Genomic DNA, 14,415 nt, shown 5'->3' with positions numbered 1-14,415 from the left:
TTTCTACCCTTGACTTTATAACCCAAGGGGCTCATAAACCTACAGAAGTTATTTGTTAATACTTCCACCTGGACAGTAACTCACTCTGATGAGCTTTTTTTCCCTAACAAGCTACAGGTAAGAACAAAGAAAGCAATCATTCATTTGGCTGCCAATTGTTACTGCTCATGGGAAATTTGCCCAGTTCAAATAAAGGAGACTAGGACACTGCTGGCAACTTATGTGTCTTAAAAAAGAGGTGCACCCCAAATCTGCTTTAGTAAAAGTTATGGAATAGATGCAAACATCAAATTCATTTAAAAAGATAAAATTACATTACTATTAACCAACTCAATAGGACTTACTTTCCTCATTCAGCAAATTAATTTAAGAGTGCAGCACTCTCCAATATGATGATTCAACCAATTATAATGCTTTGAATGCATGAAATTTAATTTTTTTGCGTTGCTAGAAGAAAAAAAAAAAGTAGTACAAACCTCTATATTTTTCAGCTTTGATTTTTTGGTCCTTTACAAGTTGTTGAAGGTGTCTGCATGCTTTTTCTAGCTTGCTTCTGATCTCATGACACTCCTTTTTTGATTTCTCAAGTTGTTGGACCCAATGCTCACAACAAGGCTGTTTTTCAGTTTTACCCAGATCTTTATTGAAGGAAGTCCGGAAAAAAAAACACATTTAATTTGGCTAATGCCAACAGTAACAAACATATTGACAACAAGGAGTTTTTTTTCTTTTTTTTTTAATAAAGGGTGCGGGGGGTAGATTTATCACCAGAAAACAATTTCCCAAAATAAAAACTGTACAGGATTATGATTATAGTGCATAAGATTTAAGGGCTACATACGACTGTTACCTTTGTCGAAGGGGAACATTTTTGCTGTTTTTCTCTTCTCTGGTCTTTCTAGCTCCCCTCCTGTCTTGCCAGTCTCTTGATTTGATTCAATGTCATATTTCTTTAAAAAAAAAAAAAAAAAATATTTTAAAAACATCTTTAAAGGAACAATATCACCAAAAATAGTTTTTTTAAAGCAATGGCAATATAATGTCATGTCATGCTGCACTGGTAAAACTGGTGTATTTGTTTCAGAAACTCTACTATAGTTTATATACGGTAAACAAGCTGCTGTTTAGCCATGGGGGGCAGCCATTAATGGACAGGATACACAGTAGATAGATAAGTTCTGAAGAATCTCATTGAATACTACAGAGTTTATCTGTTATCTGCTGTGTAACCTGTGCTTTTTCTCCTTTATTCCAGCTTGGAATACACAGCAGCTGGTTTAAATTTTTGGGGTTACGGTTCCTTTAGTTTCACCTGGAAAAATTAATTTATGCTGTAATTCAGTTGCCCAAATGCCCAAATAAAATGGTAAAAGGGGTATACAAGTGGAGCAAAATCTGGAGAAGTTTACATTGAACAGTAACCCATAGCAACCAAATGTTGCTTTCAGTAGATTTACTACCGTTGACTAATTTGCCGAGTGGTTTCTGGAAACAGTTGCAGAGTATTTTCTGAAATCCCCCCAAAAAAAGGTTATGGCAGAGGAGCATTTATCCAGGATAATGCACTTAAAATCTTGTGTTACTCAGATTTTCTTTACGTTTCTTATTTAGATTTTATCAAATAACCCATAGAGCAATTACCTTTTTCCAGTCTTGTCTTGCATTTGCCAGCACTTTGTAGAGAATGCCCTTCACAAATTTCTGTAAGCAAGCTTTTAACTTCTCCAGAAAGTTAACATCTAAATTGCTCTTCATGCTAGGTAATCGATCTTGGATTGTGGATTTATCCAACAACTGATCATGTATTTCATACAGACACTGTTCAACTTCTGCCAGAATATCATTCTCGTGGTCACGCATGCGTCGGGATTCTTCTAAGGCCCTTTGTTTCAGGCTTTCATCTAGTCTCTTTGCTATTTCTTCATCTTTTTGTGCAATCAGTTCATTTTTTTGTTTTTCAAATTCTTCTTTGGCAGTTGATAGAGCGTCAGTCAGTTTATTCCGATGCTCATCTAAAAAAACACGGTAATCCTTTTCATTGTCTTCCTGTAGCATCTGGATTTCATCATGTTTTTCTTTGTTCCACTGTGCCCGAGCCTTTGCTATTTCAGCCTTCAGTAAAGCCTGAAACTCGTCTTCCTTCAGCTCAAGTTCTCGCTCCATCGATGCAATGTTCTCTTCAAACTCTTTTTGTCTGACTGTAAAATCAACTTTGTCTGACCTCATTTTCCATTTTATATCTGCTGCATGGAGAGCATCTGATATCTAAGAAAAAATGACAAAAGGTCACAGAGCAACTTTAGTCAGTGGCACAACCAACGGCTTATGGGAACTTGGCACCCAGAAACAAGTTGTCACTGGTGAGATGAGTATTATACTTGTGCCTGTGGTAGAATGATATACCTGACATATTGCACAGCAACCTTCAACTCTAAAACAGAAAATCTAAGCATAAGCTCTTCTAAATTTACAGTCACTTTCCTGTATGGCTTTAACATTTTTTTTTAAAGGAAACCTTTTTTTTGTTTTTATTCAAAATTATACAGTGAACACTTTTTAAAAAGCTTTATTCAACACAATTATTTTTACACACACACACACTAAAAGTTTCCATTTTTTAATAAGCACTTTTCTTTACTATCCTAACCAACTCTACCATCACTCTGGTTACCTATACTGTATTTCTCACTCTCTCTCTGATCATGCCTACTTTAAGCACATATCACGGGTGCAGGTAATATGTAGATTATAATGTAGCAAGGTAATGCACTCAAATTGGGAATATAAATATATAACATGCCTTATGGAAACTGTAGTATTTCTGCAGTGATAGTTTATTGGATTAACAGAAAATATGCAATATGCATCATAAAATTAAATAAATTAATAAAAAAGGTGCATAAATGTGGGCAACCCAACAGATATTAAATCAATACTTAGTTGAGCCTCCTTTTGCAAATGTAACAGCCCCTAGACGCCTCCTATAGCCTTTGATGAGTGTCTGGATTCTGGATGGCGGTATTTTTGACCATTCATCCAAACAAAATCTCTCCAGTTCAGTTAAATATGATGGCTGCCGAGCATGGACAGCCTGCTTCAAATCATCCCATAGATTTTCCATTATATTCAAATCAGGGGACTGTGACGGCCATTCCACAATATTGTACATGTACATCTGCATAAATATCTTTGTAGGTTTCAAAGTGTGCTTAGGGTCATTATCTTGTTGGAATATCCAACCCCTGCGTAACTTCAACTTTGTGACCGAAACTTGAACATTATACTAGAGAATTTGTTGATATTGGGTTGAATTCATCCGAGCCTCGACTTTAAAAAGGGCCCCAGTCCCTGAACTAGCCACACAGCCCCACAGCATGATGGGACCTCCACCAAATTTGACAGTAGGTAGCAGGTGTTCTTCTTCCGCCATGCAAAGCGCTTTTTGTTATGACTAAATAACAAAATTTTTGTCTCATCAGTCCAAAGTGCTTTGTTCCAAAATGACCGTGGCTTGTCTAAATGAGCTTTTGCATACAACAAGCGACTGTTTGTGGCAAAAAGGGCTTCTTTCTTGTCACCCTGCCATACAGATGTACTTTGTGCAAATTGTGCTGAATTGTAGAACGATGTACAGATACACCATCTGCTGCAAGATGTTCCTTCAGGTCTTTGGAGGTGATCTTTGGGTTGTCTAATCATTCTCACAATCCTCCGCATATGCCACTCCTGGGTTTTACAGCAACTGTGCCTGTGGCCTTCCATTTCCTGATCACATTGGTTACAGTTGAAACGGACAGTTTAAACCTCTGAGATAGCTTTTTGTAGCCTTCCCCTAATCCATGATACTGAACAATCTTTTTTTTCAGATCTTTGCTGAAAGAGTTGCTTTGAGGATCCCAGCTGTCATTCTTCAGAGGAAGGTCAAACAGAAGCACAACTAGCAATTTGCCACCTTAAATACATTTTCTTACGATTGGACACACTTGCCTATGAAGTTCAAGACTTAACCAGCTAATCCAACCAGTTATCAGTATTGAGCAGTTACATGCATTCAAATTAGCAAAATTACAAGGGTACCCAAATTTTTGCACAGCCAGTTTTTCACATTTGATTTCATTTCATACAACTGAATATCGCTTCAATAAAAATTTTTGTTCAGAAAACACCTCAGTACTCGGATGTTCCTTGGAAATGAAAGACATACCACTGTTATCTTTTTTTGTTGAGAGTGGAGTAAGTTATTATGCAGGCTGAGAGGGGTTCCCAAACTTTTTCATATGACTGTACACATATACATACCTATATACACACACACATAAATAAATAAAAATACCTGTCTCTCCATATTAAGTTCATTCATTTTCTCCCATTTTTCCTGCTCCAGCTTAAGCTGAGCTTTGTATTCAGGTAAACTGGTAAATTCTTGCAGCCATCGTCCATAAGCCCTGGTTAAAGCCACTTCCACCTTTAAAATGAATTTTAAAATGTTTGTTGTATAAATTATCATACTAAGCAAAGCAGATTCTGAAAGTCCATGTTTTCAAGGCAATAAAGGTGCACAAATAAATTCAAAGGAAGGCTGCAATTTATAGGAGTGCCTCCTGCACCATAGACCTAACTCAGAAAAATCAAATCCATTTAATTGATACCTGTTTGGAAATCTCCTCATGGTGGTGCTCTTCCATTTCTATCTGAGCCTGGTGTACAGCTCTTTCTTTTTCCTGCACAGCATTCTGCAATTTAACCTTTAGCTCATCAATGCAGTCTGCATGTAAGGCAAATTTGGTAAGGAAGCTTTCATCTGTCTGAATAGTCTGACTTTCAAAACATTGCAGACTTTTAGTCTTGGCATCTTGCAAAGCTTGTTTTAGTTTTTGTTCCCATTCCTTTTCAACATCTTGAATTGCTTTTGTAGTGATCTTTTATAACACAAAAGTAGATATATTAAATGAGAATGTGAAGCTACCTATTTAAGATTCATAAAAAAATCTAATGAGAATACCAAGAATGTTGAATGATGCCAAGGTCTACATCTAAATGAACCTGGTTACAAAGCAGAGACCTTCAGAGACTTTTCGGGAACAAGCATAATATCCACGGAAATGTCTGCACTGGCTGAAACATTTTGTGCTTTATATGACCACTGGCTGTTCCAGTCCGTAAAGGCCATTAAATCTATCCACATGTAAAAGGAACATTCTTTATGGTGTTCACTCATTTGTAAGAGTATTTTATTTAATAAATACATTCACAATTCAGTTAACAAGGCCAAGCTGAAATAAATGACAAGCAAACAGCAATGCAATAAACCAAATAGTATGGATTAAAATGGCTGATTACAGACTATCATGGGAGCTCAAGACAAGCATCAAGTCATACAGAGTGTGCTAATTTTAAATGAAAAAGAATGAGCCTCAGTAAAGCACTCTGATTATGGATAAACATAACAGTGTTTGCACTATGCAAATACCTACCTATGCATAATACTCAAATTAAAGGAGCTGCCTGGGTGCAGATGAATTTGCATAATAGTGTACACTTTCTTCCACGGCTAAGAAAAGCAACAAAACTAGGTATTTGCATTGGAACAAAAACTTTTTTTTTTTACTTATTAACTTTGAAATCTCTTAACTGTATTCTGTAACAGTGATTTAAGAGAAAATACAGGAAACACCTTGCAAAAAGACACTTCCTTTTCTAATTTGGGAAGGTATTAAGCATACAAACCTTGAAAACAAAATAAAAACAGCAAAAGCCATTCTGTTTCTGGTTATAACTATCTATCTACTTGATTCACTTTATGGGGTGCAATAATAAAATGGCAGTAGACCAGCTAGCAAAGTCATTAAGCAAGTGTGTGGTATCAAGTTAAGGATTTAAAGGAGAATTCAACCCATAACTTAAAAAACAAAACCAAAAAAAAAAAAAAAACCATACCCCTCTACCCTATGTAGACCCCCCTCCCCTAGCTGCCCCCCAGGGAAATGCCCCTAACTTTTTACTTGCCCCTCGGTGCAGATTCAGGGATCGCCGTTCGCAACAGCCATTTTCCTGGTCTTGTGTGTCTTCTTGCCCTTCGGCAATTTCCGTCCATGCATGGTTGTCGCAAACCGGTAAATTGCTCCAACTGCACATGCGGCGCTTCGCCGGTCTCAGTCTCAGATTACCGATGACCCGGAAGATGGCTGCCGTGAACTGCGATCCCTGAATCTGCACAGAGAGGTAAGTAAAAAGTTAGGGGCATTTCCCCGGGGCGGCAGCTAGGTTGGGGGGGAGGTCTACGTAGGGTAGGGGGGTAGGGGTTTTTTTTTTAGTTACGGGTTGAATTCTCCTTTCAATCTGCACAAAGCAAGGCATGTCCAATCCTCTGCACATTTCTGGAGCTGCAGATGCTCGATCGCATCTGTATAGGCGTTCAGTACAGTTTTTGTTGCATAAGCGATTTTAGAATTTTCTACCAACAACCAGTTAGAATTGGTGATTAATTCTGTGCTATTGAACTGCATGTACCTTAAATATTTTAGTTACCTGTAGCTGCTCTTTAATGAAGTTTTCCTTTACCAAAGCAATCTGAGCCTCACTTTGAGCCTTACTTTGCTTTCTAATTTCTAGTTCTTTTTCTCGCTGTCACTGAGCCTTTGCGTCTAACATGGCAGATTTGTGGTCTTCATCCAATTCATCTTTAAACATCTGCAAAGCCTTTTTTATTTCTTTTATTTTCTCTGGACTACAACACACAATAAATAACCACTGGGTAGACATTTTAGAGTGTCTCAGTGTTGTTTACCCCATTCGTCGGTGCACACTTTAAAACATCAGCTTAGACTTTTTTATTCACACAATTCTCTAATGAAAAAAAAAAAACAATACCTCTTCTTCACTTTTCTGAAGCTCCTTCTTAAAATGTTCTCTCGTATTATCTTCCAATGCATCTTTCTCATTACAGACTGCTATGTAACACTCTTGCACTGCAGCTATTTCACTGTGCATTTCATTCATCTGTGCTCTAAAAAAAGAATATTAAAAGTGATTATATAATCACAGTTGACCATACAAATAAAAGTTAAATCTAAAGTCTAAAATTATGTCAGAGTATGGTCAGAGACAGACAACTCTTACTCTTAACAGGTAATCCGAGATTTATAAATTCATATTCTTTTAGGAAATAAAGATTTTGGAGTGAGGGCTGACGGCAACTCTGAAAGAATATGCCCTGTGTTTTTGTAATGTGAAGCACTGCCTATATGGAAAAGGTTATCTAGCCCTGATTTAAGTTAGTTACCCGCTTAGTCAGTTAACTTATTGTTGAATTATTCTGAAACTGGGCAGACAACGTGGCTAAGAAAAATTGGAGTGGATTAGTCATATCTTTACTAAAACATTATTAATTATATATACAGTTAGAGACCAGCTATATGTACATAAGATTTAAAGGTATAAGATATTGCTACTATATAGAAAAGGCCCTGCATAGAAAATAATAACATTAAATTATAGCCTCACAGAGCAATAGCTTTTTGCCTACAGGGGTCAATGCCTTACCATGTGAAAGCTTGAAAGCAGCTGAATAGGAAGGCAAATAATTAAACTATAGAGTACAAAACAGAGAGCATTCTATAATATACTAAAAGGTGAGCCACTTATAATTCAAGTTATTAAAATAAAAGGGCTTACATCTATGTCCTTTGAGTATTAGTTAAAGCATCTAAAATTACCAGTCCATGTATGTCATACAAGTGTATGACAGACAGTGCAAACAGGCATTTCAGAGTGCTTGGAAGTACATTTGTTATTATGTGCGCACTGGAAAGACGAGGAAGAGCCATCCGGAAAAAACAATCTGTGCTGTAACATTACACTGATCAGTTTGCAGTAAGTAGCTATAGTAGTAGCAGCTATAATACCAGACAGCATTTTATAAAAGATGGGAATATAAATGAATAATGATATAAGATAGTGCTTACTGTAGAAGAGTTATTTTTTCCTCATAACCCTGGGATAGTTGTTCCTTTTCCGATTCATATTTTTCATTCAGCTCTTTTAGTAAATTGGCCTTTATATCTTCATTATGTTGTTCATATGTCCTTTCACATCTATAAGAAGACAAATTCATACTTCCGAGAGAGCACAAAAAAGCAGGCTGGAAACTTTAAGGAATTTTACATTTGTATCTATACATTTTCTTGCTTTGTTAGCTAATAAACATTCATATCAAATTAATTTAGATTTGTTTACCTAATCACAGAAGAAAGAGATTTTTTATTTTTTTTTAACCTGAAATGTTAACTACAACAAGGCCCATTCTTCAGGCAAATAAATCAAAACATACCGAAAATAAAAGTAGTATTGAATGATATTCAAGCAGTAGCCTGCCTGAATTAGGTCATGTACATTATTATGAGGCAAAACACAAACCCTTCCATAAAAGGAGAACTAAAGCTTTACTAACTAAATTAGTAAGGTAGAAATGTAGTAACATTATGTTTTGGGCTTCTATACCACCCCAAGGCAACCACAGCCCTTTTAGCAGTAAAGATCTGTGTATCCAAAGATGCCCCAGTAGCTCATCTTTTCAGCGGATTCACTGCACATGCTCTGTGCTACTCTCACTTACGGAGCTTAGGAACCAACACAGAGTATATAGAATATAAAGGTCACAATATAAGGCTGTTTAGTAAATAATTTGGATTATTGGTACATGGCAGCTCAGAAACTAGCACAATTTGCATCAGAATTTAATAAACGAGCCATGCGGCATCACCGTATATCACAGGCAAACCTCATTTTCAGCTTAATTATTTGCAATGAAGCCTAAGCTAACCATCAGAACAGCTTCTCAAAGCACATTGAGCAACTGTGTCTCAAGACTCTCCTAATAAAATATATGATGGGAAACTCATGTGACAATTTTGAACGCCTGGATCATTTCTACTATAGAGATGATGAACCTTTAGGATGGTTTAAAACATTATATAAATATATATATTTTTTTTACTTTAAAGTATTACTGCCATGTATAAGAGTTGGATTGTCTAAATGGAGAGCTGGTATGAGGCACGACAAATGGGATCACGCACCCATAACCATCTATTGTTGGATAGGAGATAGAGTGGTCCAGATTGAGAAACCTTTAAAGGAAAGATCAACCCGATTTCATCTTACATTGTGTAAGCATAAGGTGCATTAAACCCCCCCCCCTGAAACGCATTATTTTTGCACCCCAATTCCTCTCCTAAGTCCTGTACCACCGCCTTCATCACTATGTTAAGAGTTTCACCCGGTGGCCATTTTCCCGACCTGACGTCATCGTTTCCCTTTTCCTAATGCGCATGTGTGCATAGCCCCTCCCGTCTGACCTCTCTAAGCAGACATTTTTTCATCTGCTGTACTCCGCTGCGCATGCTCCCCACACAAAGCGCCAAGGAGAATTCTGAAAGAAGGGAGGAGAGGGACTTGAGTGAGCTGATGATATGCAGAGAGATCAAGGAAACAAAGCAGCTTCCCCGTTTACTCTTCAGGGACCCGGAGTGGCCAGTATTTTCAAGAATGCAGTGAGACCTTTACGGACAAGATTTTAGTTTGGGGAGTTGACATGTCCTTTAAGTGTCCATAATAAGAGTATACATTTCACATGAACGTGGAAGATATTATGATGTAAGGCTGGCATTTGAAATGTCCCTTGTGAAAATCTCTATAGGAAAATATGAAGTATTTTTGTATACCTGTGTCAAATAAGAGGCAGAAGACAACATAAAAGTAGTAATAACCTTTCAATAGCTTCTTTTTTATCTCTATCAGAGTCCTGTATCATCCCTCTCATTTCATTGCAGAGTTCTTGGTTAGCAGCCTTCAGTTTCTCCTCATTTGCAGTAATCTCTTTGATACACAGCAAATGCTTCTACAAAATAAAAGCAACAACTTGAAAAAAAAAGATTTTTAACAAGGGAATAGAATAGTTCTGATGGTTATTCGATACACAAAATCTGTAACAAAAGTTTAAGACTGGTTGAGGCTTGCACAGACTATTCAGGCGAACACATAACCTAGATACAATACAATTTAACCAGAAAGGAAAAAAACTAAAACAAAAGATCTAATTTCCAAAAAAGCCTTACTGTTACAGGACCCATGCTGGGGGGGGCAGGAGTAAGCTCAGTGAAGCAAATATTGGATTATGACCAGTTACCTACTTTATTTTAATTATGGTTTTCTACTATACAAAGTAAGGGCCAATTATAAAAAAAAAAACAAAAAAAAAACATTTAAAACAACTTTTAGATTGGACTTCTTTCTTTCCACAAATGCGTAAAGTTATTCAATTAGATGATATCTCATTTACACTCCCTTGCATTTTGAAATCCTTTTGAAAATTAGTAAGACTTTGACAAAAAACAATTATGGAAACAAAAGCATCTTTAAAGCACACAAGAATGAAAAATGTTATTCAAGCTTTATTTCTTGGAAATAATAATCTTTTTACATACATCCAATGAAACATTCCTAAAATAGTCATTTTTTTCTTAACAATCCCTGCGATCAATGTCTCTACTACCAGGTACAAAAAGAAAAAAAAAAAAATTGGATGCAATAAACAGGTTGGCCTGAAACCTACCTGCTACAGGTCTGACTATTACATTTTTATGCAAATTGTTGTAGTGCTGGTTTCTGAGCTGCCACGTACCAAGTAGCTGCCTTGTTTGGGCTGGTACAGAAGCCCAAAACATTTCTGCCCTCTCTGGTTAAGCTTTAGTTCTCCTTTAATCAGGGTACTCCAATAACCATGAGGTCTAATGTTTAGAACCTGGTGCTTAAATTAAGCCACCAGGTGAAGAGATTGGAATGTTGTTTTATGCATCACTATTGGCAGGGCAGAAATAAGAATACCCAAGAAGTCACCCCATATTTTGTAAATGCACAATGACTGTGCCCAGAGTCCCCAGCACTTTATTTTTAGGTAGTTTGAGTCTATCAAATGCATTTGTAAATTTTCTGCCTGGGGTTAAAGAACTACAATTATATAATGTGTCTAAATACAGGGACAGGTGTTGTAATTTTTCTAAATTCGAGGAAGCATGCATTACTTTATCTACATTTTTATTGCAACAAGCATGGTTACCTCATTTTCTTGCTGCAGTATCTGCTTTTCACTTTGAAGTCTTTGAATCTCTTCCCTAAATCCATCACTTGATAAATTGTGGCACGGACCCTTATCAACTTTGCTTGCTAGGTTTTCTGCTTGAATCTGTAGTCATAAAAAACTATAATTTAAGATTTCAAAAACAAAACATGCAATGAACAAAATGTTAAACAATATAGTCAGACACCTTTAGGAAAACCAAGATGTCCTAAAAGAACACAAAAATGAAAGCTTTTTATGCAAGCTTCAACTTTTGGAAAAATTTTTTTTACATATATTCAGTGAAACATCCCTAGAACATTAAAAATACGTAAACCATACAATGCAAAAATCTTAAATAGCCAACTATAACATTCCTCTGCAAGCATTCCATTTCACAGAACAGCCATGCTCATATCCATCAGCTATAAAATGTTTGTTTACTTTCTTAGTAAGCTCTTAAAACTAAACCCATGTATTAAAAACATAATCTCCTAATTCATGTATAAAGAGTTCTAAAACTTCGGAGACTTGTCTTGTCTGAAATAAAGAATTACTTAAAGAATACAGAACTGGACACCTATTTTTTTTCAACAATATCTTAATTTTATTTGTAAAGAATACATAGAGAATATCTATATATACATTCATGAAGCACTGCTTCATATGGAAATGCTTACCTGACTGTCCCTGGCTGTCCTTTCTGCCTCTTCCAAGGACTTCTTTAATCCTTCACTTTTTAAAAGGTGTCCCTTCACTTTGGCCTGCAGCTGAACAATCTGCTTTCTTTTCGTTTTATTGCTGTTCAAGCAACGTTCAAGCTCAGTTTTAAGTTCTAAGTTGATCTCCTCTGAAGAAAGGTTATTCTTCACTCCATTATTTTCCATTACCCTGAATATAAAGAAGATATGTTGGTCCACTTTATAATTTATTCATTTATAATGCATACGTAACAGTTCATAGGCCTCTTGATCACTCAATCACCACTCTAGATAATTCCCCAGTCCAGATTATCACAACAAATAATTCTTACAGCTTGGATCTTGCTCACAGTGGATTCAAAGCAGGTGCTTGTTTTTGAATTTCTAGTTTGAAGACAAGTTGTGGATAAAAAAAAACAGGTGCACTGCCAAACAAAGCCTCTTGTAGTCTGCTAGTTGACATAAGGGCTACCAAATAGCCAATAATAGCACTTATTTTGTATCACCCAGGAACATTTTTCATGCTTGCATTGCTCAAGTTCTTTTTTTTTCCATCTAAATGTGGCTCACAATTAAAAATAGTTGGGGATCCCAAGCTTAAGGAATTTGCTATGATTCTTCTTCATATGGTTATCGATGCTGGAAAACACCACAATGTTGCAAACTTTTTTTTCTTATTTGAAAATGGAGCAATTTCTAAATTCGTCTTCTAAAGCACAGTCCTTACTAGGGTATTAGTATTTCCTGAAGCAATCTAATTTGGAGTCTTCAGAAAAAAAAAAAAAAAAAATGCAAGATACATGAATATTTGTAATAATATCATCTAAAATAAACAGACATTTTTAAAATTGAAAGTGATTTACTAAAAAAGAGAACGAAAAGAATGCTTTAAATTTACTTGTTCTGTGCTGGCGAGCATCAAACATCTAATTAAAAAGAAATTACTGAAGAAGTTGTGTAGCTGGTGGCTTATTTTTACCATCCTGACTGAGAATTTGAAAATACACAAACTACAATAGCTAAATGAATCCCAATATTACTTGTGGAATAAGGCTGAGGGCACACAGAGCATTGGCTCTCTCCCCCAGCTCTACCGATGTGCACTGAAAAGTACAGCTTCCACTTGCGTGCAGGCACATGGAAAGAAGCAGCAGAAGTCGGACCGAAAATGTCTGCTTTAATAATGGCTTTATTATACTCCTCTGCTTTTTACTACCCACAATAAGGGTTCATAGTTCAGTTATCAATTATTGTTAAAATTCTTTGGCTTGTACAATCAGCACCCATTTTAATCCCACCACAAACATTTCTACAAAACAAAAGAAATACCTCTTTCGTGATTTTTGCCAGTTAACCTTTTTAATTCCCAATTCCACATATGAATCAGAGAGTAGTTGCTCTTCACCACTGTTGACAAAAAGTCCCAGCCTTGCAGCAGATTCATACATTTTAATTTGTTCCTGCAGTTCACGTACCTCCTCCTTAAGCAGATGGAATGTTATGAATTACATTTTAGCATGAACGTGGACCTGTAGCAGCAATTTAGTTCCAGTATCTAATCCCTCTCTCAAATAGTGGAGTAATCACTTTGCTATACTTCAAAGGCTAAAAGAACAAGCCTTTGATATCTAGGTGAAATTGAAACTCAATCCATGTCTCAGTATGTAATTTCATATCGCCAAGCATAAACATTTCTGCAAGAAATAAAACCAAGCAATACTGTGTAGAGGGAGAACAAGTAGATTGAGGAAATAAGATGATCATCCAGCACTGAGTATGCACATGGCTATTCTGGCATGTGATAAAGCAATTTGGTTCAGTGGTATTGTGCTTTGTCCATCCTCCAGATTTATCAGTGATTATGTGCCCAGCTGAAAAATATGTATGGCTAAAATATTGTTTTGCATCAGACAACACACATATTTCTATTAACCAACCATTAGTGCAATATTAATGAAATATATTGTATATCTAAGGGTGTGTGAGCACTTTCACAAGGCAGATTAAAATAAATCATCACATAAGACTTAAGTCTGACATGTTAGCCAGAATGTGGTCCTCAAGATACCTTACAATTATTTTTGAGCCTTATAACATTATTATTAACCTTACAATAATATATTGATGGCTTCATAAATCATTTTTAGGTTGGGGGACTTTTATATTAGAATATATATTTAAAATAAAAATAAACCAAGTGTCTTCTATGCTACTGGTAAAGGTTACAATATTAAACTGACCTGTAAGGCTTTGTTCATGCTATCATTTATGATCTTCGAAGACTGTACTTGCTGTAGCTGGAACCTTAGCTGAGTAGCTTCTTGTATTGAGCCTAAATTGAAGACAGGCAATCCCTTTATTTTCAAAAATTACATATACGGGACAAACAAAAACAAATATACAAAACAAAATTATAATTAAAACATGATATATTTTGCTAAGCAATCTGTAATTAGAAATCTATTATTCAGAAAGTTCCAAATTACATGCTGGCTATCTCCCATACACACATATTAATCAAATAATTCACACTTTAAAAAACAATTCTCTTTAATAATAAAACATTGCAGTACATTGCATTTGACCCAAACTAAGATA

At 36.0% G+C, this 14,415-nt stretch overlaps 1 protein-coding gene across 5 annotated transcripts in view; it reads right to left on the bottom strand.

The window, feature by feature from the left end:
- cep152.S (centrosomal protein 152kDa S homeolog) overlaps positions 1-14,415 on the bottom strand; it is a 47,824-nt gene that overhangs the window by 24,538 nt on the left and 8,871 nt on the right. For 4 of the 5 annotated variants that reach the window (XM_018255421.2, XM_041588287.1, XM_018255418.2 and 1 more), the window contains exons 11-22: positions 14,058-14,149; positions 13,147-13,298; positions 11,797-12,007; positions 11,117-11,242; positions 9,768-9,898; positions 7,965-8,093; positions 6,871-7,006; positions 4,650-4,919; positions 4,334-4,465; positions 1,642-2,265; positions 851-950; positions 477-638 (exon numbers count right to left, since the gene is read on the bottom strand). In XM_018255421.2, the coding sequence (XP_018110910.1) occupies positions 477-638; positions 851-950; positions 1,642-2,265; positions 4,334-4,465; positions 4,650-4,919; positions 6,871-7,006; positions 7,965-8,093; positions 9,768-9,898; positions 11,117-11,242; positions 11,797-12,007; positions 13,147-13,298; positions 14,058-14,149 (2,265 nt within the window). The remainder of the gene's footprint in view (positions 1-476; positions 639-850; positions 951-1,641; positions 2,266-4,333; positions 4,466-4,649; positions 4,920-6,870; positions 7,007-7,964; positions 8,094-9,767; positions 9,899-11,116; positions 11,243-11,796; positions 12,008-13,146; positions 13,299-14,057; positions 14,150-14,415) is intronic. The other variant, XM_018255420.2, reaches the window with a different exon arrangement.

This window comes from Xenopus laevis, chromosome 3S, assembly GCF_017654675.1.
Source record: "Xenopus laevis strain J_2021 chromosome 3S, Xenopus_laevis_v10.1, whole genome shotgun sequence".
Classification (NCBI taxonomy): Eukaryota; Metazoa; Chordata; class Amphibia; order Anura; family Pipidae; genus Xenopus; species Xenopus laevis.
The sequence above is the reverse complement of the archived record's forward strand: the minus strand, read 5'-3'. Positions and strand labels throughout refer to the sequence as shown.